This window comes from Cervus canadensis, chromosome 32, assembly GCF_019320065.1.
Source record: "Cervus canadensis isolate Bull #8, Minnesota chromosome 32, ASM1932006v1, whole genome shotgun sequence".
Classification (NCBI taxonomy): Eukaryota; Metazoa; Chordata; class Mammalia; order Artiodactyla; family Cervidae; genus Cervus; species Cervus canadensis.
In genome coordinates this window covers 37,091,529-37,118,516 of record NC_057417.1, presented here as the reverse complement: position 1 = coordinate 37,118,516, position 26,988 = coordinate 37,091,529, and the positions used below count along the sequence as shown (strand labels likewise).

General features: G+C 46.7%; 2 protein-coding genes and 1 long non-coding RNA gene across 4 annotated transcripts; 1 reads left to right on the top strand and 2 right to left on the bottom strand.

The window, feature by feature from the left end:
• Positions 1-741: 741 nt before the first annotated feature.
• Positions 742-7,477, bottom strand: LOC122433004. Its single transcript, XR_006266999.1, has 3 exons — positions 7,345-7,477; positions 4,997-5,084; positions 742-2,746 (listed from the first exon to the last, which is right to left on the bottom strand). It is a non-coding gene; the product is annotated as an uncharacterized LOC122433004 (long non-coding RNA).
• ZNF263 (zinc finger protein 263) lies at positions 5,609-14,486 on the top strand. Of its 2 annotated transcripts, XM_043455390.1 has the most exons (8): positions 5,609-5,696; positions 6,448-7,352; positions 7,709-8,537; positions 9,383-9,563; positions 10,008-10,081; positions 10,347-10,473; positions 11,916-12,032; positions 12,517-14,486. In XM_043455390.1, the coding sequence occupies exons 3-8, from the start codon at positions 8,151-8,153 to the stop codon at positions 13,686-13,688; spliced, it is 2,058 nt and encodes a 685-aa protein (XP_043311325.1). In that variant the 5' UTR covers positions 5,609-5,696; positions 6,448-7,352; positions 7,709-8,150; the 3' UTR covers positions 13,689-14,486. The 2 variants fall into 2 exon arrangements, with proteins under 2 accessions (XP_043311325.1, XP_043311326.1); XM_043455391.1 differs by lacking the exons at positions 10,008-10,081; positions 10,347-10,473 and having other exon boundaries at positions 5,610-5,696.
• Positions 14,487-20,296: 5,810 nt separating this feature from the next.
• On the bottom strand, positions 20,297-26,981 carry TIGD7 (tigger transposable element derived 7). Its single transcript, XM_043455395.1, is given in 2 exon segments — positions 20,297-24,473; positions 26,555-26,981. A coding segment is annotated over 1 exon segment (1,647 nt). The 5' UTR covers positions 23,059-24,473; positions 26,555-26,981; the 3' UTR covers positions 20,297-21,411.
• Between the last annotated feature and the right edge of the window lie 7 nt (positions 26,982-26,988).

Here is a 26,988-nt window from a genome sequence, read left to right as displayed (position 1 = left end):
CTTGCATCTAATGTCAGGGGCGGACTGGCTGATGAATTGAACATGAAGGTAGAGTAACCCAGCAGGGGTGGTGATATCTAGGTTGGTATATATGACCGCCTCGGTGAGGCGTGTCAAGAATAAGGCTGGATTTTCCTCCACCCCTTGGGTGACTTCCCTGACTATCATAATTGACATGGATATGAGCATTTTTCTGCATGCCCTCTAGGAGGCAGGTGATCATGTGATTGAGTCTCCTAATGCCTGGGTCACCGGGCTGGTATGTCCAGTGGGGTTCTAATTGAGGCACCACCTCATCAGCAACTGGGTTAGCCTGGTCTTGGTTATTTAAGTGATCAGTGTGGGCTTTTGCCACTTGCCAGATATGATCTTTTTCATCTGAAGTGAGAGTGACACTTAAGATATAATATACATCACTCTGTGTGAGGTTATAGGCCTGGGTGAGCCTCAGAAATTATTTTTCTGTATCTGGTAGGGTTTTCAGAAAATGATCCGAACTTTTCTTCTATCTGGCTCATGTCTGACAATGAAAATGGCACATGGACTTCAGTGGGGCCCTCTGGTCCCACCACCTCTCAGGGGAAACGTGTTTGGTATGTGATCACCTGGCAGCGGGGGAGGGAAGAGGGGAGGGGGAATTGGAGGAATGGGGTAGCGGGGTTGAGGAAGACTCAGGAGAGGTTTCGAAGTCAGTAGGTGAGTTTGGTGAGAGGGAAGCGGGGGTTTGATGGTGTGGCTGGTAGGGAGGGGGCTTGTCTGCAGGGTCGAACTCCTGGGGGTGTGGAAGGTCGCAATTGGCGTTTAGTTGAAGAGGAGGGGTCCTTTTGTTTGGGAAGCAAGGTGCATAGAAGGAACTCGTGGGTGGAGCAGGCCTTGCATAGGGAGGGCCTGTTCTGAAGGGCCCAAAAGGCTTGGGCATAGGGGACATCCGACCACTTGCCATTCCGTTTAAGGAAGTTGGTGAGATCTTGAAGAATGTACAAGTCAAATGTGCCGAATTCAGGCCAGTGGTTTTGATTGTCCAGTTGGTACTGAGGCCAGATCTGTATGCGGAGCTGTTCTAAGCAGCTAGCTTTGAGTTCAGTGAGTAAGAGTGGTTTGAGATTTTTGAGGACCCAGGCCAGAGGGGACTCTTTTGGGATAGATTGGCCAGACCCCATGATTGGGAGGCAAGCAGAGGCTCCTATTTTGAGTTTGGGTCGTCACCCGTAGTCACAATAGGAGTTATGAGAAGAGAGCTCTGTATCGAGGCGCAGGGTCCCCCACTGTCATTTACAGAGTGGCCTTAGGCTGGGGGTCCCCAAGACCCGGAGAGGATAGTATTCTAAGTACCTCTAGAACACTATCTGGATCTTACCTTAATCTAGGGACCGGAGTGAGTGGAACATTGGATGCAGAGCGGTCAAATGGCAAGAGTTCCCTGTTCTGGAGGTCGTCAGAGAGAGGTGGGGGATAGAGCTGGAGGCCTGGGGGTACATAAGTTACCGATAAAAGGACAAGGCTTGCACCGCTCACAATTCCAGGCTCTGGGATGGGGGAAAACAACAGACAGAGAGAGGCGAGTGCCTCGCCCTCTCTTGGGTTTTGGCACCAAAAATGTGTAGTTTGAGACAAGGCAATGAAGAAAGGAAGACTACCTCTCCCGAGACAGGTTACCTTTATTCAGGCAAGGAGGGGCGACAGTTGGTCTAACTACCAGGCTGAGCAGGCGCGGGATCAGGGAGGCTTCAGGTGTGGGCTCAATCATGTCTGACTCTTTGCAACCCCAAGGACTATATAGCCCACCAGGCTCCTCTGTCCATGTAATTTTCCAGGCAAGAATACTGGAGTGGGTTACCATTTCCTTCTCCAGGGGATCTTCCTGCATTGGCAGGTGGATTCTTTACCACTGGCGACACCTGGGAAGCCAAATGAAACAGGGAGCCCCAAGAAATGACTTGGGGAAGGGGCAGGGTCAGCGGCAGTGCTTGTTGCCACAATTCAGTGCCTGCACCTTGAAGGTCTTTACAGCTTTGTTGAGGAATCTGTGTTTTATTATCAGGGCAGTGGGGAACCACTGGAGGATCTGTGTATGGGGGTGAATGTTTGTGTAACGACTATATTTTTATTGTTGCAATTCTGTTTTTGTTTTCTCCCCTCAGAATTGTTTCTCAGATGTGGAACTTCTTGATAAAAGAGGTGAAATAGGGACTTCCCTGGTGGTCCAGTGGTTACAGGGCACATGGGTTTGATCCCTGGTTGGGGAACTAAGATCCCACATGCTGTGAGGGAGAAATATTTCCTAAAAAAAAAAGGAAATATTTTAAATATTCTTAAAACACACTGTCAAATCGCTTTTCATAAACTATAGTGCATTCATGGGGTCTCTTTCCTATGTGGAGATGTCGGTATCTATCAATGTCTGAATGAAGGAAGCTTCTCTAACAGCCAGGGCACTTGTGAGGCTCCTTTCCTGAATGAATCCTCTGGTGCTCAGTAGGTCTTACGATGTTGAGAGGTTCTTCCAGGTTGGAGCTCTTAGGGTTTTCTCTCTCTGTAGAGTGGTTATGATGATCTATAAGCTTTGGGGATTTCCATGCAAACTTTCTAAATGTTTTTAGTCTTTTTCTTTGTGTGAAATAGAACCATGGGACACATCCCCTTTTAAAGTAACAATGAATGAATGCAGAGTTCGCAGGTTGTTTTTTCTTTTTCTACTTTGAAGAAGCTTCTTCATTTTCTCTCCTTTCTCTCCTGATGTCAAAATCTGAGACAAAAAATAGAAATTGAACATATCACCCTGATCCAAGGAGAAAGAGTTGTGTTAAACCAGTCATGGGATGATAAAAACTCCTCTAAGTAGATCCCAAAACTTTTTCTTCCAATTAAGACTGAAATTTTGTTTCTTTCTTTTTTTTTTTTTCTTTCTTTCCTTGAACACCCAACTGTCTTGAAGTCAAATCATTGTTGCATTTCTTTGGAATCCTGCAATTTCTTCACCTGTAACTCTTCTCTCTGCTCCCTGGGGAAGCTCAGGCCAGTTTTGGTACTGGATGTCCTGGCCATGATAAAGACAGGAAGCAGGTTAGTTTAGGTCCCCACAGGTATTTCTGAACTCAGACTGAATTCTGTGGATGACCTCTATATCGATTTCTGTTTTCAGTTTGGATTATTTCACCCGGAACCTCTGTCAAGGCAGTTTTTCAAAATTAGGACAAAACTAAAACAAGTGGAAGGCTCCTTTTGGACTTAAGGCTGTTGTCTTCCTGTCTATGGAAGAGCAGTTAGTTCTGTGTTAAAATCAATAAACTAAATTAGCTTTATATTATCTTCTGAATATTTTGATAATAGAATTATCTAAGTTAGGACTAAAATGTAAATTTTCCTAAAATTCTGAGTCTTTTTTTTTTTTTTTTAATTCTGAGTCTTTTAAGGCTGAGAAGCATTGTCTTATTGAATCCCAAGGAAAGAAAGAGAGGTGAAAGTGGGAGTTTTGGAACTGTGTCCTGGACTAATTTCAGTCAAATGATTTTCAAATAAAAATTGGTATCTGAACTGGGTTGGTTGGTGACCAGCAAAAAATAAACTTTACATGTTTCCGCTCAATAAGTTTAGAAGTAGATTATCTTGAAATTAACCAAAACAACTATCTTAACAGTGTTTCTAGCAATCTAAGGACAACTAGTAAAATTTTCTCCGGCTCGGTTTCCTGCCATGTCTACCATTCCTTTTGTCACTGGAGCAGTTACGGTTTGCTCCCTCTTTCTGTGTCCCTTCCTCTCCCTCCTCACATCTTACAGTCTTTACTGTTCTGGAATAAAATGTAGGTTGATAAATAGTGATTTAAGATCTAAATGGAGGAAAATATTAAATATTAACATTACCAAACAATATTAGCAAGTTAGTTTGGTTAATGTTAACTCAAAAGAAAATTTAAATTTCAGAACATTTTATCAAAATGCCTTATTTTATATTTTCATGGAAAAAGGAAATATGATTAAGATTAATAAAAACAGTGTGTTTCAAATGAAATGCCATTTAAAGTCACTATTTTTCTGTTTGGATTTCAAAGCTAAGCATGGGATCAAAGAGTAATGTGTTACAGGTCAAGACAAGCCTGAAGTCATAGATCATGGGAAAGCTGTAGTTAAATGGGAAGAAATCAAAACTGGGGAGAGTGGCAAATAGCAAAGACTTAGGTGGTAGAAACCTGCAGGCCAGGATATCCTAAGGTGAGAGTCAGGAAAAGCATTTCAGAATGACAGGAGCTGCTTATGTGCTCCTGCGCCAAAGAGCACAGACTTGAACATCTTAACATTTCTGTTGTTCAGTCGCTCAGTTGTGTCCAACTCTGTGACCCCATGGACTGCAGCACACTAGGCTTCCCTTTCCTTCACCATCTCCTGGAGTTTGCTCAAACTCATGTCCATTGAGTCCGTGATGCCATCCAACCATCTCGTCCTTTGTCATCCCCTCTCCTCCTGTATCAGTCTTTCCCGGTATCAGGGTCTCTTAACATTGTAGATTTCATCAGCTGTCAATGTGAAAACCAGGCACAGACAACTACCACCCCCACCTTGAGTACAAAGGAATCTATGGGACCCAGGCAAGGACTGAAAGCAGCTCCAGAGACAGAATTCAGTACCCCTGAGAACTAAGACCAGGAGTGACAGGGCATTTTTTAATCTGAAATTCAAAATTGTTTTTTCCTCTACAAAATAGGGAGCCACTGATAGCTAAGGACAAGAAAATATAGTTAACTCATCCAACACGGGTTTGAACTGCATGAATCCACTTACACACGGGAATTTTTCCCTAAATATGTGTTACAATACTATACAATCCATGTGTCACAGTTGGCTGAATCCATGGATGCAGATATGGAAGGCCAACTGTAAAGTTATACATGAATTTTCCACTGTGCAGAGAGTTAGAGCCCCAAACCCTCACTGCATTGTTCAAGTATCAATTGTTTAAGAAAGTAAAATCAACAGTGGTTACTCAAGGGCATACTTACTTCTCTTAATTTTCACCAAGCCTTAAAGTAGTGTTTTCTAATCTTTTTCATCATTTAGAGAACTTGATGAAAGTCATGGATCCACTTCCTAGAAAATACACACACACATGTAGTTTTGTGTAAAATATCAAAAGATTTATAAAATCTCCAAATCCATCCACGTGACCCTCTAGAACTGTTGATGGGAGCCACTACCTAGTGGGTCTTAGCAACATGAGCTGCATTTTAAGTGCTCAGCAGCCACCATCACAGGAAGTTCTATTGTAGTTAGAACTGCTGCTCTAGAATTTCATGGACCCTATGTTGAGAACTCCTGCCCCAAATGAACCCTTGTAATTCTGTTGGCCTGTAACCCCACTCCCCATCAAATTGCTCTTTGACTATAAAATACCATCCATAAAAGCTATTTTTCTTTTGGACTATAGATAGACCTCAAAGAAATGGAGGAATACTATTAGTAATTGTGAATAACTGAAAATCTCTCTAGCTTTAAGTACCTGTTAATAACCTAAAATCAAAGGGAACTTAGATAGCAAATGGTTCATCATTCTTTTTGTTTTGATTTGGGTTTTTTTTTCTTCTTTTGGCTGCACCATAAGGATTGCAGGATCTTATTTCCCTGATCAGGGATTGAACCTGTAGGAGTCTTAACAGTGGGTCACCAGAGAAGCCCCTCATCCTTCATTCTTACCATCTCAAGGTATGTGTAGTTTGCAAACATTACTATGCCCCACATCCTGTAATAATAATCCTAGTGGCTTTTCTATAACATAGGGTAAGGCTTCAGGAATTTGCTGTGCATTGCATATGTGTGTTCAGTTGTGTGCAAGTCTTTGCAACTCCATGCACTGTAACCCTCTAGGTTCCTCTGTCCACGGAATTTTCCAGGCAAAAAATACTGTAGGGTTGCCATTTCCTACTCCAGGGGATCATCCTGGCCAAGGGATTGAACCTGCGTCTCTTTTCTCTTCTGCATTGGCAGGTGGATTCTTTACCACTGTGCCACCTGGGAAGCTATGCATTAGTCACAGCTAATATTGAGTTCATAGTAAATGCCAGGTATGATTCTAAGCATCCCACATATTTTAGCCCATTTAATCCTCACCCAGTGTTATAAAGTGGGTATAGTATAGTATTATTCCTTCAAAACAGATGAAGGAACTGAGATTTGAGGCTTAATGAGATTGAATAAGAAATGGCAGCCCACTCCAGTATTCTTGCTTTGGAGAATCCCATGGACAGAGGAGCCTGGAGGACTACAGTCCATGAGGCTGCAGTCAGACACCACTTAGGGAGTGAGCACACACCCCCACGAGATTGAATAACTTGTCTGAGATGACAGAGTAAATGCCAGAGAAGTAGTTTTTAGGTTAGAATCTATTGTCTCCTGACATGTGAATGTCTAAAATATGGGAGGAAGAAGTCTTAGAGTCTGACTCTGATTCTGAAAGGGACCTATACCAGCCAGGAGGCCTCTGGGTCTGCATCTGCCACAGTGGTTTGTGGATCTCTTCTCTGGAGTGGAACAACAACAAAACAAATTCTCTGGACTTTTTCCATCCTGTCGTTGAAAGCTGACCCTCTCCGTCCCCACATCCCCTTTCTGGTCACGGCAGCCTGAACTTTAACGACAGACTAAAGTGTGATTCTGGGCAACTGACACTGTACATGGGGATGATAATAATAGTGTCTAGTTCCTACAATTTTGTGTGCCATGAGAATACAGATGCATGTAGCACGGGCTCAATAAACGATTACTGTTTTTCACGATTCAACCCCACGACCCTTTAATTGGCTGAGACCACAAGCCTAACCCTCGGTGGAGGCAATGGACTAGCTGAGCCGGTTTGGGCCGTGGACACCTGCCTCATTGCTGGGCAGCCCTCCCCATCAGCAGCACAAAGCCTGGACTGCACCGGCCAAGAAATCAACCTTCCTTTCACCTCTCACTGTGAAAATTCACGGTGGACCTACAAGGGAGGTGAACAACGACCTGGCCCCGAAGGGCTGGACAATGAAAAAGGCACGCCCCCGACAAGTTTAAAATGAGAAGCCAGTGCGGGCTGGTCCCGACCGGCCCTGAGGAACGTCCAGCCGCCAGCGGTGGGACCCTGGGCTGAGAGGAGAGGGCCATGGGACACAAGAACACTCCCCACGACTGCGCCCGCGCCGGGCTCCATAGCGCCAGCACCTCCAGGGCGCAGGCGCGGGCCCCGCCGCCCGGTCGACCTCGTCTCCCTGCGAGCTCTGCGGCGGCGCTGACCCGGCCGGGGCCACTCTTCCTCGCCTCTCCCAAGCGCCGAGCGGGCGGTCGAGTGAACCGTGGCTCAAATGGCCCCCGAGGCTACCTGGGCAGGTGAGCCCTCTCCTGCAGCTCCCATAAGTTAGGGGGTGAGGGCCGCCTTGAAATCCGTTTTGACCAGGGCAGTGATTCTCAAAACTTGTCTGTGGGGGAAGAATTTCTCCACAGATTTTCGGGCCCACCCCGACACTCAAAAGCAAGGGGTCTAGCGTGACTCGAAAGTCTGCACTTAGGCTTTCCGAGGAATTCTGACCGCGGTAGCCCGGCGGTGTACCCGTTGCACCCGATATAGGCTTAATTTCCACTAACCGACCTAGCGATCTCGCCCCTAAGGTTTCTGGGATCTCGGGCTCGCGCGACGGTCCCGCCTCCCTACCCCAATTGGCCCCTCCTTCGTCCCGCCCCCACAGGCAAATATTTTCTTCTGACTGGTCAGCGGTAAGTGTGTGGCGAAACCTGATCCAATCAATGGGCGCTAGAGTTCTCAGAACGTAATCCGGAAGTTGGTCCTGAGCAGTTCCGATTGGTTGGTGATGCCTAACGCGCGTTGAGACTTCCGGCGTGGGTGCGGAGCGCGGAGTCCTGTGAGGTGAAAGGAGAGGAGCTCAGGTCCTGTTCTAGGGCGGTCTTGGCGGGGGCGGGCCAAGGGGCGGTGCGGCGGCGCCCGCGAGCAACTGAGGCTGAGGCGCAGGAGCCGTTTGCGCCCGGGCTGGAGCCAGCTTTCTCGGTCAGGGTTTGGAGCTCTGGGCCACCTGGCTGTTGCGGACTTCAGCCATCCTTGCGCCGGGCCCGGGGCGTCTTCTTTGGCGTGCGCAACTGGTTTCGCGGCCAAGGCGGTCTGGGGGCCTGAAGATGGCGTCGGGTCCGGGCTTCCAGGACCGGGAAGGGCTCCTCATAGTGAAACTGGAGGAGGACAGCGCCTGGAGCCAGGAGCTGCCCCAGCCAGACCCAGGTCCCAGCCCGGAGGCCTCTCACCTGCGCTTCAGACGGTTCCGCTTTCAAGAGGCCGCTGGGCCCCGGGAGGCCCTCAGCCGGCTCCAGGAGCTTTGCCACGGGTGGCTCCAGCCGGAGATGCGCACCAAGGAGCAGATCTTGGAGCTGTTGGTGCTGGAGCAGTTCCTGACTATCCTGCCCCAGGAGATCCAGAGCAGGGTGCAGGAGTTGCACCCGGAGAGCGGCGAGGAAGCGGTGACTCTCGTTGAAGATATGCAGAAAGAACTTGGGAGACTGAGACAGAAGGTAAGATAAAAGAGCTGTTTTATATGCGGTTTGTTTGACCCCAGTTGCCCATACGAGTTTACTTGGTTGCCCTGAGTAGATCTTAGATGGGCAAGAAGCCTTTTTGTAGATTAGTGAGGAACTTTCATTCTCCAGATTTGCCCCAAGTTGACAGACAGTGAAGAGTGCCCTGTTTCCACCTGCGTTAGAGTGAGCCCAGGAGTTAGCTTGCCAGGTTCAGATCCTCCCTCTGCTTCACACTAGCTTTGGGACTTTGGGCAAGTTACTTAATTTCTTCTGGCCTCAGATCTGCCGCTGGTAAAATGAAAATGTTAAAATACCTCTCTAAGGTGGTTTTTGAGGTTTAGAGAGAGAGCAGCATGTAGTTTGATCACTCTTTTGGCTTAGAGTTAGTGCTTAATAGCTGTTAGCTATTGTTACATTACAGTCTGCAGTCTAATCTTTACAAAGCTGGGTGGCAGTTAATAGTGGAATTTAAAAAGTTTGCAGCTGAAGCTCTGAGGCCATATGCCCCAGAGCCACCCAGATTTACCTTATCCAGTAGTGAGGAGTGGATGCATCTAGAAGAGGTGGGTGAAAGCCAGAGGGAGTGAGGTGGGTCAGGAGCTGAGTGGGGAAGGTGTGCCCTGGGAGTGAAATCCCCCCGAACCCCACCCCTCACACACATTTTCTCAGTTGTACACAGGATCAGAAGAGTTTGGTTTTAGTGTAACTCATTCTTCTCTCGCTGGGTCTAAAGGGTTTGCCAGTGGTTCTCTGTTGAAGGCTTGCCCTCAGAATTCTGTATTAATGTCCCTTCCTTTTGGGCCCTGTTGTGATGATGAGTGATGTGGGTTGGTTCCCAGGTCACAAACCGTGGGCAGGGAACAGAAGTGCTTTTGGAGGAGCCTTTGCCTCTGGAAACAGCACAAGAGTCACCGAGCTTCAAGCTGGAGCCCATGGAGACTGAGCGAAGCCCTGGCCGCAGGCTGCAGGAGCTGCTAGGCCCCGGCCCCAAAAGGGACCCTCAGACTGTAAAGGAGAGGGGTGAGGAACAGTTATCTGGGCAAGTGGGAGGGAGGAGGGGCTTTGGGGTTGCCCCTGACACTGGCAGGATGCAGCCTCACTGCCAAGGAGGGAGCATTTCTGACCTGAGGGTCCCCAGATGTGTAGTAAAAGATTTAGAAGTGGTTTGGATTCCTCTTGGGGTGGGTGAAGGGAGGGGGATCTCTTAGGAAGTCTTTTTGTATGCCGAAGAGAGACTTTTAGAGCTCAGTGAATGAGGGCTTGAATGCTTGGGCCAGCAGGAAAGACTATTGGTACTCTGTTGTTTCGGATGTCGCGTTATTATCCCTCCGTTGCTTTCTGTTCAGTGTTGGGTCCTGCTAGCAGAGTCTGGGTGTCAGGGAACAGTGGACACTGTGTTGTGATAATCCTTGGGTTGCCAAGATTTAAGGATGCCATTCTCATTATCATTTCTGTCACCTTCAGCATTATCTGCTCCCTGGCTTTCTCTCTTTCCTCCCGAAGGAAACATGGAAGACAAGGAGCTGACTGGGCCCCAGGTGATGTGGAAGTTCTCGTTGTCTCCCCCCAGTTGTTCTTGTGGGGTGGGGTCCTTTTGCCACTTAGAGAGGATCCTTACTACCTCACCACATGCACCTCCCCACCTTCTTTGTTTGTCTCCTCCACACTTCACTTGTAGGCCTAACACCCTTCTTCCCCATGAAATGAGTCCTTGGCACCCCTGGGTTTTGCCCTTTAACCTGTGACTCTGCTTGAATTGTTCTTGGTGCCTTAGGGCCTAAAGGTGATCTTGTGCTATTTCAGTTGCCTGAGAGCTTAGAGGACGTGGCTATGTACATCTCCCAGGAGGAGTGGGGGCGTCAGCATCCTAGTAAGAGGGCCCTCTCCCGGGACACGGTGCAGGAGAGTTATGAGAATGTGGACTCACTGGGTAAGGACTTCTTTTCCAAGGATGAAGACTGAGCCATTTCTGACCAGGGTCCTGTTCCTTAGCCACTCGCCTCCTGGGTGTTAAGTTCTGAGTTTGGCCAGGAGACCTGCCTTTGCCTAAAGTCCCTTGGACTAAGATCAGTTAAATATTTGCCAGGTGCCACAGTTGGCACACTTAAGGGCCCCAGCTGCCAGAGATGAGGGCAGGGAGTCTGAGCCATGATGAATTTACCAGGGCAGAACAAGTCAAATCCAGTGATGCTCACCACCACCCCCATCCCCACTTCCCACGCATCACCCACAGAATACTGTGGGGTTCCAAGTTCCTGATGCCTTGCAATTTTTTTTTTTTTTTGCCTTGCAATTTTAAAATGCTTATTCTTCTGACCTTATGTTTTCTGTGCTCCATTAGTATTTCTGGGCTCTTCCCCAAAGACACAGGTTTCAGGGCACTGGCATCAACATTCCAGCTTAGTGACTGTCCCAGTCCTTGAAAATTGAGGAAGGGGGGAAGCTTTGTAGAAATTTGGAAATGATACATATTCAAAACGGGTGTAAGTAATTTAAACATAAATTAAGATGCGTCTTCATATTGAACTATTATGCAGAGATTAAAAATGAGGTCTGTAAAACAGGGCCAAAAACTGATCGTTGGATTAAGTGGAGAGTGTGTGGGTATTGTATAATTCCTTCATCTTTTCTGCATGTATGGAAATTCTCATAATAAAAACTTGAAGGAATCTTAAAAAAAAAACCCAACAAAAAACAGGACTCTATGTTACCACTGTAGCTATCTTGATGCATACCTGGTAGAAAAGAAGTTTGGTTGCCTGCATGGGGGCCTTCTCCAGGGTCTCTGCCATTGTGCTGTGGCTTGGCACCCTAAGTTGAGCACAGTTCATTCAGTGAGTGCTAAATAAGAAGAGTTCAGATCATGATTTCTTGAGACTAACCTTTTTAAAGTCCATGTTTGATGGAGTTGGAGTGAGCATAACACAGGATGGCTCTTTTGGGTTTTAATCTCAGAGTCCCAGGTCCTTTTCTGATTGTCCATCATATTACATTTTTTACTTCTGGAATTGTCCCAACTTAGTTTCATAAGGGTCAAGACTCTTTCAGAGTATTACACTTTGATTCCTCAAGGAACTGACCACTCTGACCATGTGCATTAGAGTGTTTTAATTACAAAAGTTTTACATTGTCATTGCAAAAAGTTTCAAGTGCCACACAAGTGTAGGAAGAAAAAAGCCAGTCTCCCTCATCTAATTTCTTTCTCTGGAGGTAACAGTGGGAATAGTTTAGTGTATGTTCCAAGTAATTGCTATCAGACTTACTGCACCTTCGTATCCATCCTCTGAAGACAGGGAGCAAGACTATCTTTGTTTCTCTTGTCTAGTTGAAGAAAGTAGTGACATAGAAATCCGTTTCTTTCATTGTGGTCAGAGTCTCAGGTTCCCAGTCAGGAGGCCCTGAGCATCCAGGTGGAACATGGAGGAAGGCCCTGGCATCCAAGTGTCCAGACTTGCAAGGAAGGTCTGAGCTCCAGGACCCCAGCTCCAGGTAAGGAAAGCAGCTGAGCAGCCTGCCCAGCTAGTCTCCCGCTGTTGGGAATAAGGCATTCGAGGGTCTTGGTGTAAAGCTAGCCTGTCCCCACTGCCCACTTCCATCCCAGTGATGGCAGGTGAGGTTCCCAGGGTGCAGAGTGTAAGAAGGCATTCATTCCTGGGTTCACTTGCCCACTTTTGTCCCAATCTTGCTCCATCATACACTTTTCCTGAAGGACAAAAGCCAGGGGCTCAGTTGGAGAGGGAGGTCAGGGCCCCCACAAGGGAATTCAAGACTGGTTTGAGCTCTCATTCCTGAGTGATGTCCCCACACCTCATATGGCTGCCTGTCTGGAGTGAGTTACCAATATGGGGAAGATGGGAAACTGAGGGAGAGCGAGGCCTTCTGGACTTCTGACATACCGGCAGTATCACGCATGGGATTTCCTTTTCTCCTGCATAGACATAACATGGGGGTTTGATTTCTTTTGCTCTTCCAGGGGAAGAGAAATTTGAGAACCAGGAAGAGTGTGCTCAGTCTGTTTCACCTGAGAGCATCCATCGCCAGGCACTGCTGGCTGGTCAGGCCAGAGGGGAGGTGCCCTGGAGTCCTGAGCAGGGAAGGCCTCGGGATAGGGCAGAAAAGCTTTGGGAGCCTCCCACAGAGGATCGACTGGAGCAACCCTTAGTGGGGGCCACAAGTTGCAAAAAGCTGGGACGACCAAAGGAACTGCAGCCAAAGAAGCTCCACTTATGTCCCTTGTGTGGCAAAAATTTCTCTAACAACTCGAACCTGATTAGACACCAGAGAATACATGCAGCAGAAAGACTGTGCATGGGTGTGGAGTGCGCTGAAATCTTTGGTGGGAATCCACACTTTTTATCACTACACAGAGCACACCTGGGAGAGGAAGCCCATAAGTGCCTCGAGTGTGGAAAAAGCTTCAGTCAGAATACCCACCTGACTCGCCACCAGCGAACCCACACAGGTGAGAAGCCCTATCAGTGTAATGTGTGTGGAAAGAGCTTCTCTTGCAACTCCAACCTCCACAGGCACCAGAGAACACACACAGGTGAAAAGCCCTACAAGTGCCCTGAGTGTGGGGAGATCTTCGCTCACAGTTCCAACCTCCTCAGGCACCAGAGAATTCACACAGGAGAGAGACCTTATAAGTGTGCCGAGTGTGGGAAAAGTTTCTCTCGCAGTTCACACCTTGTTATTCACGAAAGAACTCATGAAAAAGAGAGGCTGTACCCCTTCTCTGAGTGTGGGGAAGCAGTGAGGGACAGCACGCTCTTTCTTAAAAATCCCGGGACCCACCCCAAAGCCGAGAAGAAACTCTTCCAGTGTTTGACTTGTGGGAAAAGCTTCCGGCAGGGCATGCACCTCACCAGACACCAGAGAACACACACAGGAGAGAAACCATATAAATGTAACCTCTGTGGGGAAAACTTTTCTCATAGATCCAACTTAATCAGGCACCAGAGAATTCACACGGGAGAGAAACCCTATACCTGTCACGAATGTGGGGACAGTTTCTCTCACAGCTCCAATCGGATTCGTCATCTGAGAACCCACACAGGAGAGAAACCTTATAAATGTTCTGAATGTGGAGAAAGCTTTTCTCGAAGTTCACGCCTTATGAGTCATCAGAGAACTCACACTGGATAGAAACGATGGGATTTCTTTTGGGCCCAGATAAGGTGGCCTGTTCAGAGGGGCCTGTTGTTGGGAGCTCATATTCCTTACCCATCGAGTAATTACCCTGCCCCCCCAGGGCAGCGTCCTCCTGAGGGAAGTACAGAGGCAACAAATGATTAGCATAAAACTCAAAAGGAATTCTGTTGGAATTAGTGAGAATAGCAAGTCTTTGAGGTGACCCACTCAGGGTGGAATTCTCTATGAAGTACTTCCTGTCCCAGGGCACTCCTATCCCCCTCAGCATATTTAGCCAGCTTGTGATGTGGGTGCCTTATTCTGTCCTGTGTCCATACCAACAACTTTGGGAATCCACGAACTTGCTTCCTCACTTGGGATATTCATCAGGAATATTTGAGCTCCTGAGGCCCTTGAGAGCAAAGAAGAGTGATCAGGTCTCCTGGGAAAGCAGGAGGCACCAAAATACTGGTGGTGAGTTGCAGCTTTTCTGAAAGCCTGGCTGGGAAGCTCATAGGCAGTCCGGGGCACCCACCGTCCATGGCCTGACCGTATTGGTTATTGGCAGGTCCTAATGTAAGTGTCACCTCAAACAAAAAGGAACAAGAGACTTAAGGGAAACAGTAAGGCAGAATTTGCAGGTCTGCCCGGAAATAGGCAGAGGAGTTTACCCTTTTGCAGAGATCGTCTTCAGAAGGTTCACGAAAGATGGGTTCCTTGGGAGACTTTGAAAACATGGATCCTGGGGAAGTTGGGAATCATGCCCACCCCTGTTGAAAATATGTTTGGATGTTAATAAATATCTTCAGGAAATATGAATGTGTGTGACTCATCATTGAGGGCCTTTGTCTTATCTGCCATGTTGATCTGTCTGTCCACTTTGGGAGGAGGCCCTGCTTTCTCTTTCTGGTTTTGTTGCTAAGGAAGGTTCTGAAAAAGGTGACAACAGACAGGAGGAGGGAGGGAGGGTGTGGCCCTGGCTGGCTGCAGGCTGAGGCTGCTGTGTGGAAACAAGGGTCAAGCCCAGTGGCTGCTTCGGGTGATGTGATAAAGGTGTGCATTAAGTTGTGTGTGTGTGTGTTTATTTTCCTCCTCTAGCATATAGCAGTGACCATGCCTTTTGATTGTTTAGAATGTTTGCTTTCTTGCAAAGTAAAGATCTGGCTCTTCAAAAACAAGTTATTTTTGGTCTAGGAAATGGTTGCCGGGAAAAAATGCTGCTGGTATGACTGAGTTATTGCCCATGAGTGGAGAGAGACTTGGGGTAGAGGGCAAAATTACTAGGGGAAAGCATTACATTTTACAATGGGGAATCAGGAATAGGAATTCAGAAGTGTGTTTCTGTGGAAAAGAGGATTCCAGAAAAATTCTAGGAGTGGGAAATGCTGATGCCAGGAAAACATTGCAGGTTTTGACCCTAGAGGAAGATACCAAATTAGCTGTTCTTCAGGAGGAAAAGATGAAATATTCCATTGGCAACAGACTGTTAAATATAGCATATTAAGTGAGGGAGGTACCCCTGCATGCTCCTCACCCTTTCCTATATCTGTCTCATTCCTTGCCCCTTCTCTTGAGAGCAGCGGTAGTGTGGGGCTTGGGCACCAGGCGAGGGAGGTGAGGATTTGAAAGAGATTCATATCGGATGGAAAGTGGTGGGAGCAGGTCAGGCTGCTGTGGCTCTCGATGCCATGAAATGGGTGGGTGGTATAAAGTTGATGTTACTAAGCACTCTGGTTAAGATGGTAACTTACGTGGGTTGAAACCTCTTAAAAACGGAAAGCACCCCTTTAGAACCCCACTTACCCCTGAAGCCCCATAATATCACCCATACAGATCTCATGATGTGCTCTAACTGGCATTGCTCCTACTTGGAGTACTACAGCCAGAGCAAGAGGCCCCTCATGTGTTCACTCCTGGCACAAGAAGCCTTTCCAAGAGGAGACTTCACCCAGTCCGCAGTCCAGCTCCCCTTCTAACAAACTTAATATGCAGAGCCCTTCTTGCCTTGTTTTCATAAGATGATGTCACAAAGTATTGCATGTAAAACACTTAGCACAGAGCCTGGAACATAAAATACTCATCTATTTGTGCCACTTGTGGACATATAAAACTGGGAAATTGCTTTTCTTCTAAGTACCTGATACTGAGATCAATGTAAGACCAAGCCGGAGAACTCCCTGGCAGTCCAGTGGTTAGGACTCCGTGCTTTTACTGCCGTGGCCCGGGTTCAGTCCTTGATTGGGGAACTAAGATCCCGCAAGCCACTTGGGTGCAGCAGGAGCGAGAAAAAAAAAAAAAGACCATGCTGGCAGGAATATTTGGGTGGTAGTTTACTGTTACAGGCAGGATTGATGACTTTGTCCTTGAAGTCATATGTGTGTTTTGTTTTTTCTTCTAGTCATATTTGAAAAAGCAGGTCAGAGATCCTTACAGTAGGGTCCCATGAAGGCATTGCAAGGGAAGGTTAAGTATATATATACTTTTACGTTACTGCTACTCTTACCCCACTAGTCTTCTTGGGAAAGAAACCAGAAGAGATTCCAGCTGGCTTTTTTGTCAAAAAGAAACTAACACTGGGGGCAATAAAGACCCCTGCCCCCGCAGTCCAGATGGGTAGGGAGGAGACCTGGTAGATGTAGACTGACCCTGAGCAACAGTCCCATACCCTTGTAGCAAAGGTAGTGCCTGAAACCAGCAGAAAGTCTCCTGGTACCATGAATAAGCAATGTGAAAAAGCCTGGCAGAGGCCATCTAGAAGCATCAAGCCCAACAAAGGGGATAAAGGCCCATAACACCAGAGACCGGACAGAGTGATAAAACAGCACTAAGTTGTTTAGTTTTTATTTCCAGGAAGAGCCATCAGCAATCACTGAGTTTTTACCCCATTCATGAAAGAACTGAACATGTTTCAGTGCAGTTAGGAGACGGAATGGTCCAGGTAAATTCAACGACACCCCCCACGCCATCTCTGACAAACAAGTGAATGTCCTTAATTCATCACTGAAACACTTTGAGCATCCCAGAAACTTCTGCGTTAAGAAACCAAAACTGATGGCTCACCAGGATGCAAACCTGCTTCAGGGAGACAGATTTCCCCAGGTGGCAAGGATGAGAAGAGAAAATGCTAAGTTTCTGAAATGTAGGCAATGGTAACCCACTCCAGTATTTATGCCTGGAAAATTCCAGGGACAGAAGGGGCTGGGGCTGGCAGGTTACAGTCCATGGAGTCTCAGAGTCGACGCGACTATGCACGCTGCACACCCCGTACGCACGCATGCCAGGGTGTGTTAAGGACCTAAAGAGGAAGCTGCCTTTGTCTCTCCACCCCAACTGCCCCTCTAGGCAGGAAAACGTTCTAAATCCTGGGTGTGGTTCCCCATCAGAGGGTGAAGCTTCTCTTGCTGTTTCCCATTCTCTTGGGAGGGGATCCAGGTGAAGTCTGGGAACCCTGCCACAGCCACTGGAACAAGAGCGAGGAACCTGGGTTTCTCCGAGGAGCTCTCGTCTTCAGGAATGATTTCCAGCAGCCAAAACGTCAGTCCTTTCTCAGGTTTAGGCGAAAAAACAAACGAGGCTGTGGGCCCCACAGCTTAGCTTCTAGCGCCATCTGGGAGCGGGCGCAGCGCGCCTAGGACCACCTGTGAGCCCCACCAGCTGGTCCCTTCGAGGATGGCTCCCGAGGCGGCCCGGGAGGAGCAAGGGCTAGGGTGTGTGTGTGGGCGTGCGGTGCTCCACGGCTGCGTCCCGGCAAACCTTTCCCCCTCCGCGAGAGCCTGGGGCCGCCTCGCGCAGGCAGCCCGTACCTGCCGCGCTCCGCTCGCGAGCCCTCCAGGGCCTTGCCGGGCCGCGCCCCTCCTCAGGACCGCCCTCCGCGCAGGCCCGGCCCCGGCTGCTCTGGACCTCGCCCAGTCTTCGGCTCCAACTCCTTGCGCGGGGCCGGGACGGCCGAGCAGCACAGTTTTCCTCTCCTTCCACCGCCAGCAGTTACTGGCGGCGCGACCACCCTCTCCGAAGCTTCCTAGTCCGCAGGTGCGCGCGCTAACCCGCGGTCCTACCCTCCATCGTGGTCCAGCAGGAGGCGAGCTGGTACGAGTGGGCAGGTGGCAAGGGGCGTCTCAGGCAGGGAAGGGTGGGCTTAGGGGCCACGGTCCACTGGGAGCACCTCTTCAATTTTTAGTTCGCTGTCTCTGGCCACAGGATGGGGAACTGATGGGAGAAGAGACTAAGGAGGCAGGTGCTGTGTGCTGCAACCTGGACTAGGAAAGGAGCAGTAAGGAGGGAGAAGTGGAGACGAGGTCAGACCTTCAGGATGCAGAACCTATACGACTTCAAGTGGGTCCAGGCGGAAGTCTAAACTCTTCGGATGACCTCCAGGGACATTGAAAATCTGTTACTGGTTTGTCTTTGCTCCTGTCTCCACTAGTCGCCCCTACAGCAACCATCCAGGGACCTCGACGCTTCCCAGGGATATACATTCTGACACCAGAGAGCCTGTGCTCACTTCCCCTTTGCCCAGACTCCCTTTTCCCCTGCTTCCCCCACACTTTAAAGGTCAGCTCATAAGTCACACTTGCCTGCTCCCTATTATCCAAGCACTCACAAAGCCCTCTGTGGACTCATTTTGGCTCTCACACACCCAGCTGTCGCTTGTTCCTATTCCTAAATACCCAGCACAACAACATGAAATTTGCAAAATCAATGAAAACTGTTTTTTCGAAGGGGGGATGCTATTTAAAGGATTTGTGGGGTCTCAAATGCTGACCAGGGATTGAACCTGGGCCGTGGCAGTGAATGTCTGGAATCCTAACCACTAGGCCACCACGGAACCCTCAATGAATACTTTTGAAAAGAGTATGACTGCAGGTCATATATTCTGAGACTTTTTGAACACTGGGGTAAAAATGGATGTTAATGCAATGAACTTGAGAGTTATCCAGTATGCTCATCTGACATTCCCCCTCAACTTCTTCCACCATCCATTCTACCCTAAGGATTGAAAGGTGTCTCAACAAATGCTAATTTTATAAATAACAAAAATGTTAATAAGATATACAACTCTATTTACAGTGTAACTTACCTATTTTTTTTTTTTTTTTACATTTACTCACGAACAATCATTTAATTGGCAGGAAAAGTGGGTCAGGCGCTGTGGTAGGCACAGCAAAAACAGCAGCAAAAAATAGTTAAAAAAAAAAAAGAGTTTGATGTTACAAACATGATGATGTCAGTTTGACAAGCGCCATGAGAAACAGGGAAGGGCAGGGAAGGTCTGAGAGCAACATTTGTGCAGACTCTCCTGAAGTGAGGGAGTGAGGAAGGCCTGAAGACAGGCAGAGGGGATGGCCAGGGCCAAGGCCTGGCCCGGCCTGGAATCTGAGGCCTTTCTGGGACCACAGGAACCCAGAGCAGCTCAGCGGGGTGGGGCTGGGGCTGGAGTGGGTGGCTTGACAGGAGAGGATTGTCACCATGAGACTGTGGCTCAGGGAGGGGCCTGACAGGCAGAGTCCGCTGCCCTGGGCTGCCAACCTGTGCCAAGTCACTTGCAACACCAGGTGGTATTACCATATCACTTGCCAGTTTGGCACAGACCTTGGACCCAGGATTCCTCCTAATCTTGCAATATCATCGCGCACTTTAAACAGCAGATGGGTTGGTTGACACTTCCTAGGGTCAAGGCAGGGAGCCAGTTGGTGGAAAAGAGGCAGGGAGAGGCTGGGGAAACTCAGCCAAAAAAAAAGAGGAAATTTCAGCAGAAAACACCCAGAAGTGCCCAGGCCAGCATCTGAGTGGGAGCCACTTCCCGGTGGAGCAACTGTACCTGCTGGACACACAAAAGAAGTTCCAGAAAAGCTGGCTCAGCACTCAGCAGATCAAATCCTACCTTGCTTCAGTTTAGATAAGCTCTTTCCTAGCAAGAAAGGCTTACCTCCCCAGCCACACATGTTGCCATCTATGGCAAGCAGCTACCCTCTGCCTGCCAGCCAGAGTGAGATTTGTGAGGTCTATGGCCAGCTGAGGAGCCACTTGGAGGCTCGGAGAGGGGGCCCAGTGTTGAGCGCTCGGGTCTGGGTGGCGAGAGGAAACCTTCACTCCCAGGTTGCCCAGGGCCAAGGCAGTGACCTTCTGCAATGGGTGCTCTGGCTTTCGGCTATCTCTTGACCTCCAGTTTCACTGCCAGTTCATAAGGGTCAAGGGATGGGGTATGAGAAGGTTCCTTGTCCCTCCCATCTCAGGACCCAAGCAGGAAGAGGCACGCTGAGTCACCAAGCCATAACTGCAACCAACCAGGCCCCACACAGGCCAGCGGAGGATGGAGCTGCAGTAGCTCCAGGTGTGGCAGCCTCCTGGGTTCTCCTCTCTGGTGCCACAGGAGAGGCAGGAGCATCATGGACCACCAGTAGCATCGCCAAGCCCCAGTCTAGTACCTCCACTCTTCAGTGCCTGAGTCAGGCCTAGTTGGTAGATATTTTGAATATCATCTGAGCCTGGGGAGTCCATGGACCCAGTCTTTGAGAAATTTACCTGGCTCCCTTTCTCAGCTGCCACTAAGGTGCTCAGTCCCTCGGAGGAAGCTCGGGTCACGCTGCAGTGAGGTCCCTCACTTCACCCCGTGTGCAGCAGCTTGCCCAGCAGTGCCTGCTTCATGTTTGCTTGTATCACGGCCTCCATCTGGAAGCTCGCCTGCATCTAACTCACCCTGCACAACGGGGTGACGGTCACGGAGGAGCCAGGCCCTCATTAAGCGGCTGGCGTAAACATTGACCCTTTCTGGCCAGGACGGTTTGCCAAGGCTCTGGCCAGTGTCGACACTGTGAACCTCATGTGCAGGGCAGGGGCTGGTGGGCTTGCCCAGTGCCTGGGGCTCAGCTGCAGGAGTTCCTGCTGCCCCCACCAGCTGAGAAGACAGCTGAGAAAGAGGGGCCTGAGGAGTCTGATCATGACATGGGCTTTGGGCTTTTGACTGAACCTCTTTTGTAACACGTTCGCTAAAGAGCTGAACTCTTAAAAAATAAAAAAAGAATAAAGTACAAATTGACCAGTACCTCCTCCTCCTGTCTATTATGTCAGTGAAGTCGCTCAGTCATATCCGACTCTTTGTGACCCCCATGAACTGTAGCCTACCAGGCTTCTCCATCCATGGGATTTACCAGGCAAGAATACTGGAGTGGGTTGCCATTTCCTTCTCCAGTAACTTACCTATTTTAAAGATACATGCAATATACCAAAGTGTTGAAGAGTCCATCATTAGTCAATAAAATTTGAGTGCTTTTATCTTTTTTATGTTATCTTTTATAATTGGCATGTTACTTCCACAATAAGAGAAAAACAAATACTAAGTAGGTGGTAACCCATTTATAAGAGCAGAGTGTGTCATACCATTAAATTGAAGTCTGTCCTTATCTTCTTAAATAACTAGTCAGCATAAATATAGCTGCTTTTCTTTTTTTAGTTGCTTTGTTATATGCTGTGAATATATTTAGATTTTAATGCTTTCCATTCCACCCATAATCTGGGACAGTAATTCCTTATTAAAGCCTTTGCCTTAAATAGAAAAAAAAAATTGGAAGAACATATTAAAACATAAAAAAAAAACCCCAAATTTATTCCATTAAAAATTTAAAAACAATATAAATGGGCATTGCTATGCAGTGAGGTCAGTTGATAAAAACAATGACAATCCACAACAGGTCTAGTTCATGTATCATCACAAAACTGCAGAAATCTTTAAACACAACATCTAATTATTACAACCAGAAGTTGAAGGCATACTGAAGGAATACTTAATATTATGAGACCTCGGTTTCAAAAAGCTACCAATTCTAGAATGGATTCTATTCTGGAACTGTTTCTTGATTATTTCTTGTTGCATCTCTTTCAGCGTAAAATGGAACCTTTGAAACTCAGGTGTGACATCGACAAAGTCCAGTAGGTAGTCCAAACTCTTTCCTACAGCAGATAACTTAAATTCACCAGCCTCCTCTTTAGCTCCTTTTTGAACAACTTTCTTTGTAATTCCACCTTTTATTTTTGGGGGGCTACCCTTTTCTTCTTCACCCCCATTGAACCATACCCTATTGTCATCCAGCTTGGTTTCCAACTCCCTACATTTCTCAAGAATTTCTCTATAATCCCCATCTTCTAAGCCTTGAAGATCATATTCATGTTCCTTTTTGTAAAGAAGATTTCCCCATGCATTTGCTATTGTTATTTGCTTTACTTCATCCCAACTCTTTGCCCAGTTAAAAACTGCTCTTTTTAGGTTGTAGATTTTAATCTTGGAAGCTACTTTTTCTCCTTTTTCTTGTTCATCATCACTTTCTTCAAAAATTACAAGACTTTCCTCAAGTTGCTTCCACCTGTAAAGTCATTTGCAGCTCAAGATCACACCTTGATTCATTGGTTGAATCAAGGTTGAAGTGTTATGGGGAAAGAACATGCATTTTATTCGACCATCCTCACTGGTTAGTAATTCAGTAGAAGGGTGAACTGGAGAACTGTTCAGAAGTAACAAGGCCCTGACATCCTCCTCATGGAATCTTAGAACATTAAGTTGGAAGTGCTTGACCTCAGGAACAAAGTTTTGAAAAAACCATTCTGAAAACAATTCTCTGGTGAACCAAACATCTTTACTAAGTTTGTATATCACAGGTAATGTACACGTGTCCTCTTTTACACTTTTGGGCAGCTTTGATTTTCCAATAATGATTGACTTCAACTTATGAGTACCATCTGCGTTTGCACATAAAAGAGCAGACAATCGTTCTTTGTTTATTTTCCTCCCTGGCAGGCAAATAGCTTTTCTGCTTGCCTGAGTATTTTCTGTCATTGACTTCCAAAAGAGGTCAGTCTCATCTCCACTGTACAGCTGAGCAAGACACAACTTCTCTTCTTTGATAAGCATGGACAGTTTTTGTCGAAATGACTCAACATTTTCTGAAGCTGAACTTAGGACTTGTTCCGCACATACTTTTCGGTTCCCAATTGCATGCCTATTTCGAAATCTAAAAAGCCAACCAGTGCTAGCTTTGAAGTCTGTTCGCCCAAAACACTGTGCGAATTTCTCGGCAGCAGCCTGAAGCTCCACACCTCTCACAGGGACACCAGCGGAGCATTTCTGTTGGTACCACATGTAGACAGCGTCGTCCACGTCACCATATTTGGCTTCTGTTTTCCTCTTTCTCTTCTCAGCCCCTACTAATGGCATGTCCTGCTTCAGTACAAAGTCCAAAATCAATTTCTTATTCTTTTTAATGTCATAAAATGTTGACTTACTGATTCCAAATTCAGCCGTTACACTTTTAAGAGATCTTCCAGCTTCAATCCTACTTAGAACCTTCATTTTCTCCTCCAAATTCAGTGTTGTATATTTTCCTCTCTTATTCATACTGAATTTGGTTTCAAACAATCAACAGGGGTAAAAAGAAGCCCTACTTAATTAGAAGAAAAATTAAAAATGAAAAAAAAAAAAAAAACCCATCCCCTCCAAAAACTAGCACAAACTCCCAGAAGGCACAGGCATTTATACTGAAGGGTACACATATCCCTAAAAGGGATAAAGGCTCATGTAGTGCTGGTCTAGAGGTAAAGGTCTGAACTCAGAGAGTTATCACCGCCAAAGTCCTGTCTAGCTGTTGCTACCGCAAGACATGGATGATCGATCACTCTTCAGAACCCTGCTTCTGAATGCTGCTTCTTCTCTTCCTCTCTCCTTACAGTAGCACCAGTCAGAGTACCTGCATACTCTCCCTAACTGAATATAGGAAAACACACAAAAGGAAGAGAAAAGGAGAGATGTGCTCACAAGAACAGACTCAGGTAAGATAAATCTCAATAAAAAGTAGTGCTTCAGAAGGGAGTATGAAAGCCTCAAAGGCAAAGACAGAATGATATTGTGTAACAGATGCAGTGTGGCTTCTCCTCTCCTGAAACAAGCTGATTTTCCTCACTGCCAGAAAGGAAAGCAGTAATCATATTGCTTTGCCTGTAGTGTTCACTGGGCAGCAGTTCGTCCACCTGGATAAAGACTTTAAGCCACCCTGACAGTGAGATGTCTGGAGAGTTGGAATTCAGGAACAGCAGTATAGTATCTTTAGGCGAATAAGAAAGTTAGTAGGTTGTTGTCCATATAAATGAAATCCAACTTCTACTGCATTCAATACAGCATTCCCAAAGACTAAGCTTTAACTTGAGTGTTTATGTTTACCGAGGTAATCTGTTAAGTTTATAAGTAATGTATGTTATTGGCACTTTTCCACTCTCAGATATTCTTCCTTGTGTACATTTTGTGTATTTTCAAGTGTTATTTATAACTAAAATTCTTCCATATTTGGGATATTATCAAGTTTCAGCATCATGGCAGTTCTTAGAGATGAGCCCAAAAGTTTTATAAAAATTTTACAATAGTAAAAAATGATTTAAAAGATTTGTCCTTGAGATTGTTTTCCTAAATTTACATTGAATGTTCAGTAACATATTTTCTCCATTTGAGATTTTATTTGATTTCTCTTCAGCATAGATTTTACTTAATTTGACCCAAGACTCAGTTTTTCCACTGCTTGAAGAAATTTAAACGGTTTCTCTATTGATGATTCTTATCTCTGTTTCCCATAAATCCTTCTGTTGGCAAACTCTCCTATAGCTCTGCACCCTCAAATATTCCTTTTAAATTCTGTTGTTGCCCAAAGCCATTCATTCCATGTCTTTAGAAACGTCCTACTCTAGGTTAATTTCATGGTTCTCCTTCCAGATACACAACCTCATGGGAAGTAACAAAACTGCCACTTTTATCCATTCCAGGTGCTATGAAGAAAGAAAAGTATGTCAGAGTAATGAGAAAAATGATTGGTATTTCAGTTATTTTTCTTCTCTTTTAGGGCAAAGCCTGACTGACTTTCATTCATTTCTTGACTACACAGGATTCTTAAAAGCCTCTCACCTAGAACCCAGACCATTAAGTTTTCCTCTAACATTTGTTGCAAGAAATGTCAACTGCTTTACAGAGTACTAAGAGGCTCATGAAATACAAAAATGAACAGGGTGTGAAGCCAATGACAGGCTAAGCTCAAGCAACCTTCTAAAAAAAAGGCAGCTCTAACTAAGGTGATTACCATGATAAACCAAAAAAGGAAAGAGTGTTTGTTAGCCAATAGCAGCACCATTAAACCCAGCCAGTCACCCAGCAAAAACATTCAGCCTGCTGAGTCAGTTGTATGGTGTCTTAGAATAAACGGCATGCTTTCGTTGCTTTACAGCTATACATTCATCATTTCTCAAACTGTGCCCAGGCAGAGAAAGGTGACATCAAAAGGAAAGATTTTCAGGGGACTTTAGTGGGTTCCTCAGCAAGAATAAGGAACTGTGGCCCTTATCCTTAACATTCAAACAACAACAGTCATCAGGGGCTCTCATTCACAATTCAGCGTTTTGTGCCTTGTTTCCTCTTCTTCCTTTCAGGGGTTCTCTTTTCCCACTTTCTTCTCCCTGTGTTCACTAACCAGCTCCCTACCTATGTTATGAATCAGGCCTGCCAGTGACACTCAGGGGCACTGCTGTGCCCATTTATTCAGTTTAACAAATTCCAATTTTATGCTCAGCTTGGTCCGGATGATGAGGATCTCAATGCTCTGAGCTACATGTGGCAGACTTATTGCCCACTGGTTCTGAGAGACTGGAAACAGCAACTACTTTGAAGAGACTAAGTCACAACCTGAAATTCTAAGGAAATGAACCTGCTTTGAAACATATTCAAGTGACTTAGGCAGATACTTTTTTTTTTTTTTGCCATGATGCATGGTTTGTGGGATCTTAGTTCCCCAACCAAGGACTGAACCCGTGCCCCCAACAGTGGACGCAAGGAGCCCTAACCACTGGACCGCCAGGAAATTCCCAGCAGATACTTACTATTATCACCTCTGTTTAATCCTTTTCTCTCACTCAAAAAGGATCAAGATCTATGCCTTGGCATGTAACACCAGTCTACCTAAAAGCAAAAATAGCATAATGACCTGGTAATGGTCTCTTATTTTTGTTCCCACCTTAAACTTAGCTCCAGATGAGCTGCCCTGTAAAGAATCTCCCTCAAAAACCCTCAAATGATACTCTTTATTACTTTATTTGATTAAATGCAATCTCTTCACTTTCATTCCAGGCGCCATAGTAGAAGTACAAGAACTCATTTTTTAACTTTTACTCTAAATATACCCCAATTACATTGAGTTAAAAAAAAAGAAAGAAACTAAAGATTTTCTCACATGCTCATCTCTGAAGCTTTCAAGACTGCTCTTACCTTTCCCCCTGCCTGGAATATGGCCCCACTCTCTGCTGCAGGGCAAGTCCCTCAAGGACTTCTGTAAGTTTTCCCTACCCCCAAATTAACTTTCACTTCCTTGGAACTCTCACAGCGTTCAGCTTATGTGTTACTCTTTCCTACCTGTGTTACTGATATTTGTGAAACTGCCTCAGTCCTTTCCCCAGATTTCTTGAATCAAAGGCACCGTCCTACCTACTGTAACACTGGCTACACGTGGTAGACTTGGGAAGAATTCCCTTGACTAGACTAGGCTGATACTACGAAAACGCTGACAATTGAAAGCGGACAACCTCAAATACTCAGATTCCTATAAATATGACTCAGTAAATATTTATGGAATGCCTACATTACCCAGGAAACTCTATAAAGACATAAATAAAGTAAAGAAGGTCCTCATCCTCCGGGGAGTGCGCTGTGGTGGAAAAAACAGAAGATGGAAAAAGGGACCCTAAATTCCACTGGAACACCCGCCACTGGTGAATTACCTCATCTTGAACAAGTCATTCCTTAGCTCTCAATTCTCTGTCAAAGAGCTCTAAGAAAGGAAACTACTGCACAAGGGAAAACCTACCTCACAAGGAAAAACACAATTGTGTGAGCACGCACGCCCAGAAACGGGTACACACCCCCCAGGGGCCGTTGATCCTGACCGGGACAAAACGGGCTTGTACTGACGGAGATGCGACGAGCCCCGGGACCGCAGCTCGGACACCGCCCGCTAAGCCGCAGGAAGGTCGGGGGGCCCACGCGCGGAAGGGGACGGCGAACCTCAAGGACGGATTCGGGTCACTAAGCTCCGCCGGCAGCCCGAACGCGACAGAGGGACGACCTGGACGCACGGGCCTCACAGAGCTGGGACGAGAGATAGCGAAACCCGGGCGTCGAGTCGCGCGCTGGGCACTCTAGGATGGACGGACTTGGAGACTCGGTGGTCGATAACCCTTCCTTGTTGCCAGGGCTGAATTCTGAGCCGAAAGAGGTAGCCCAGCGGGGCCTGGAACCGCA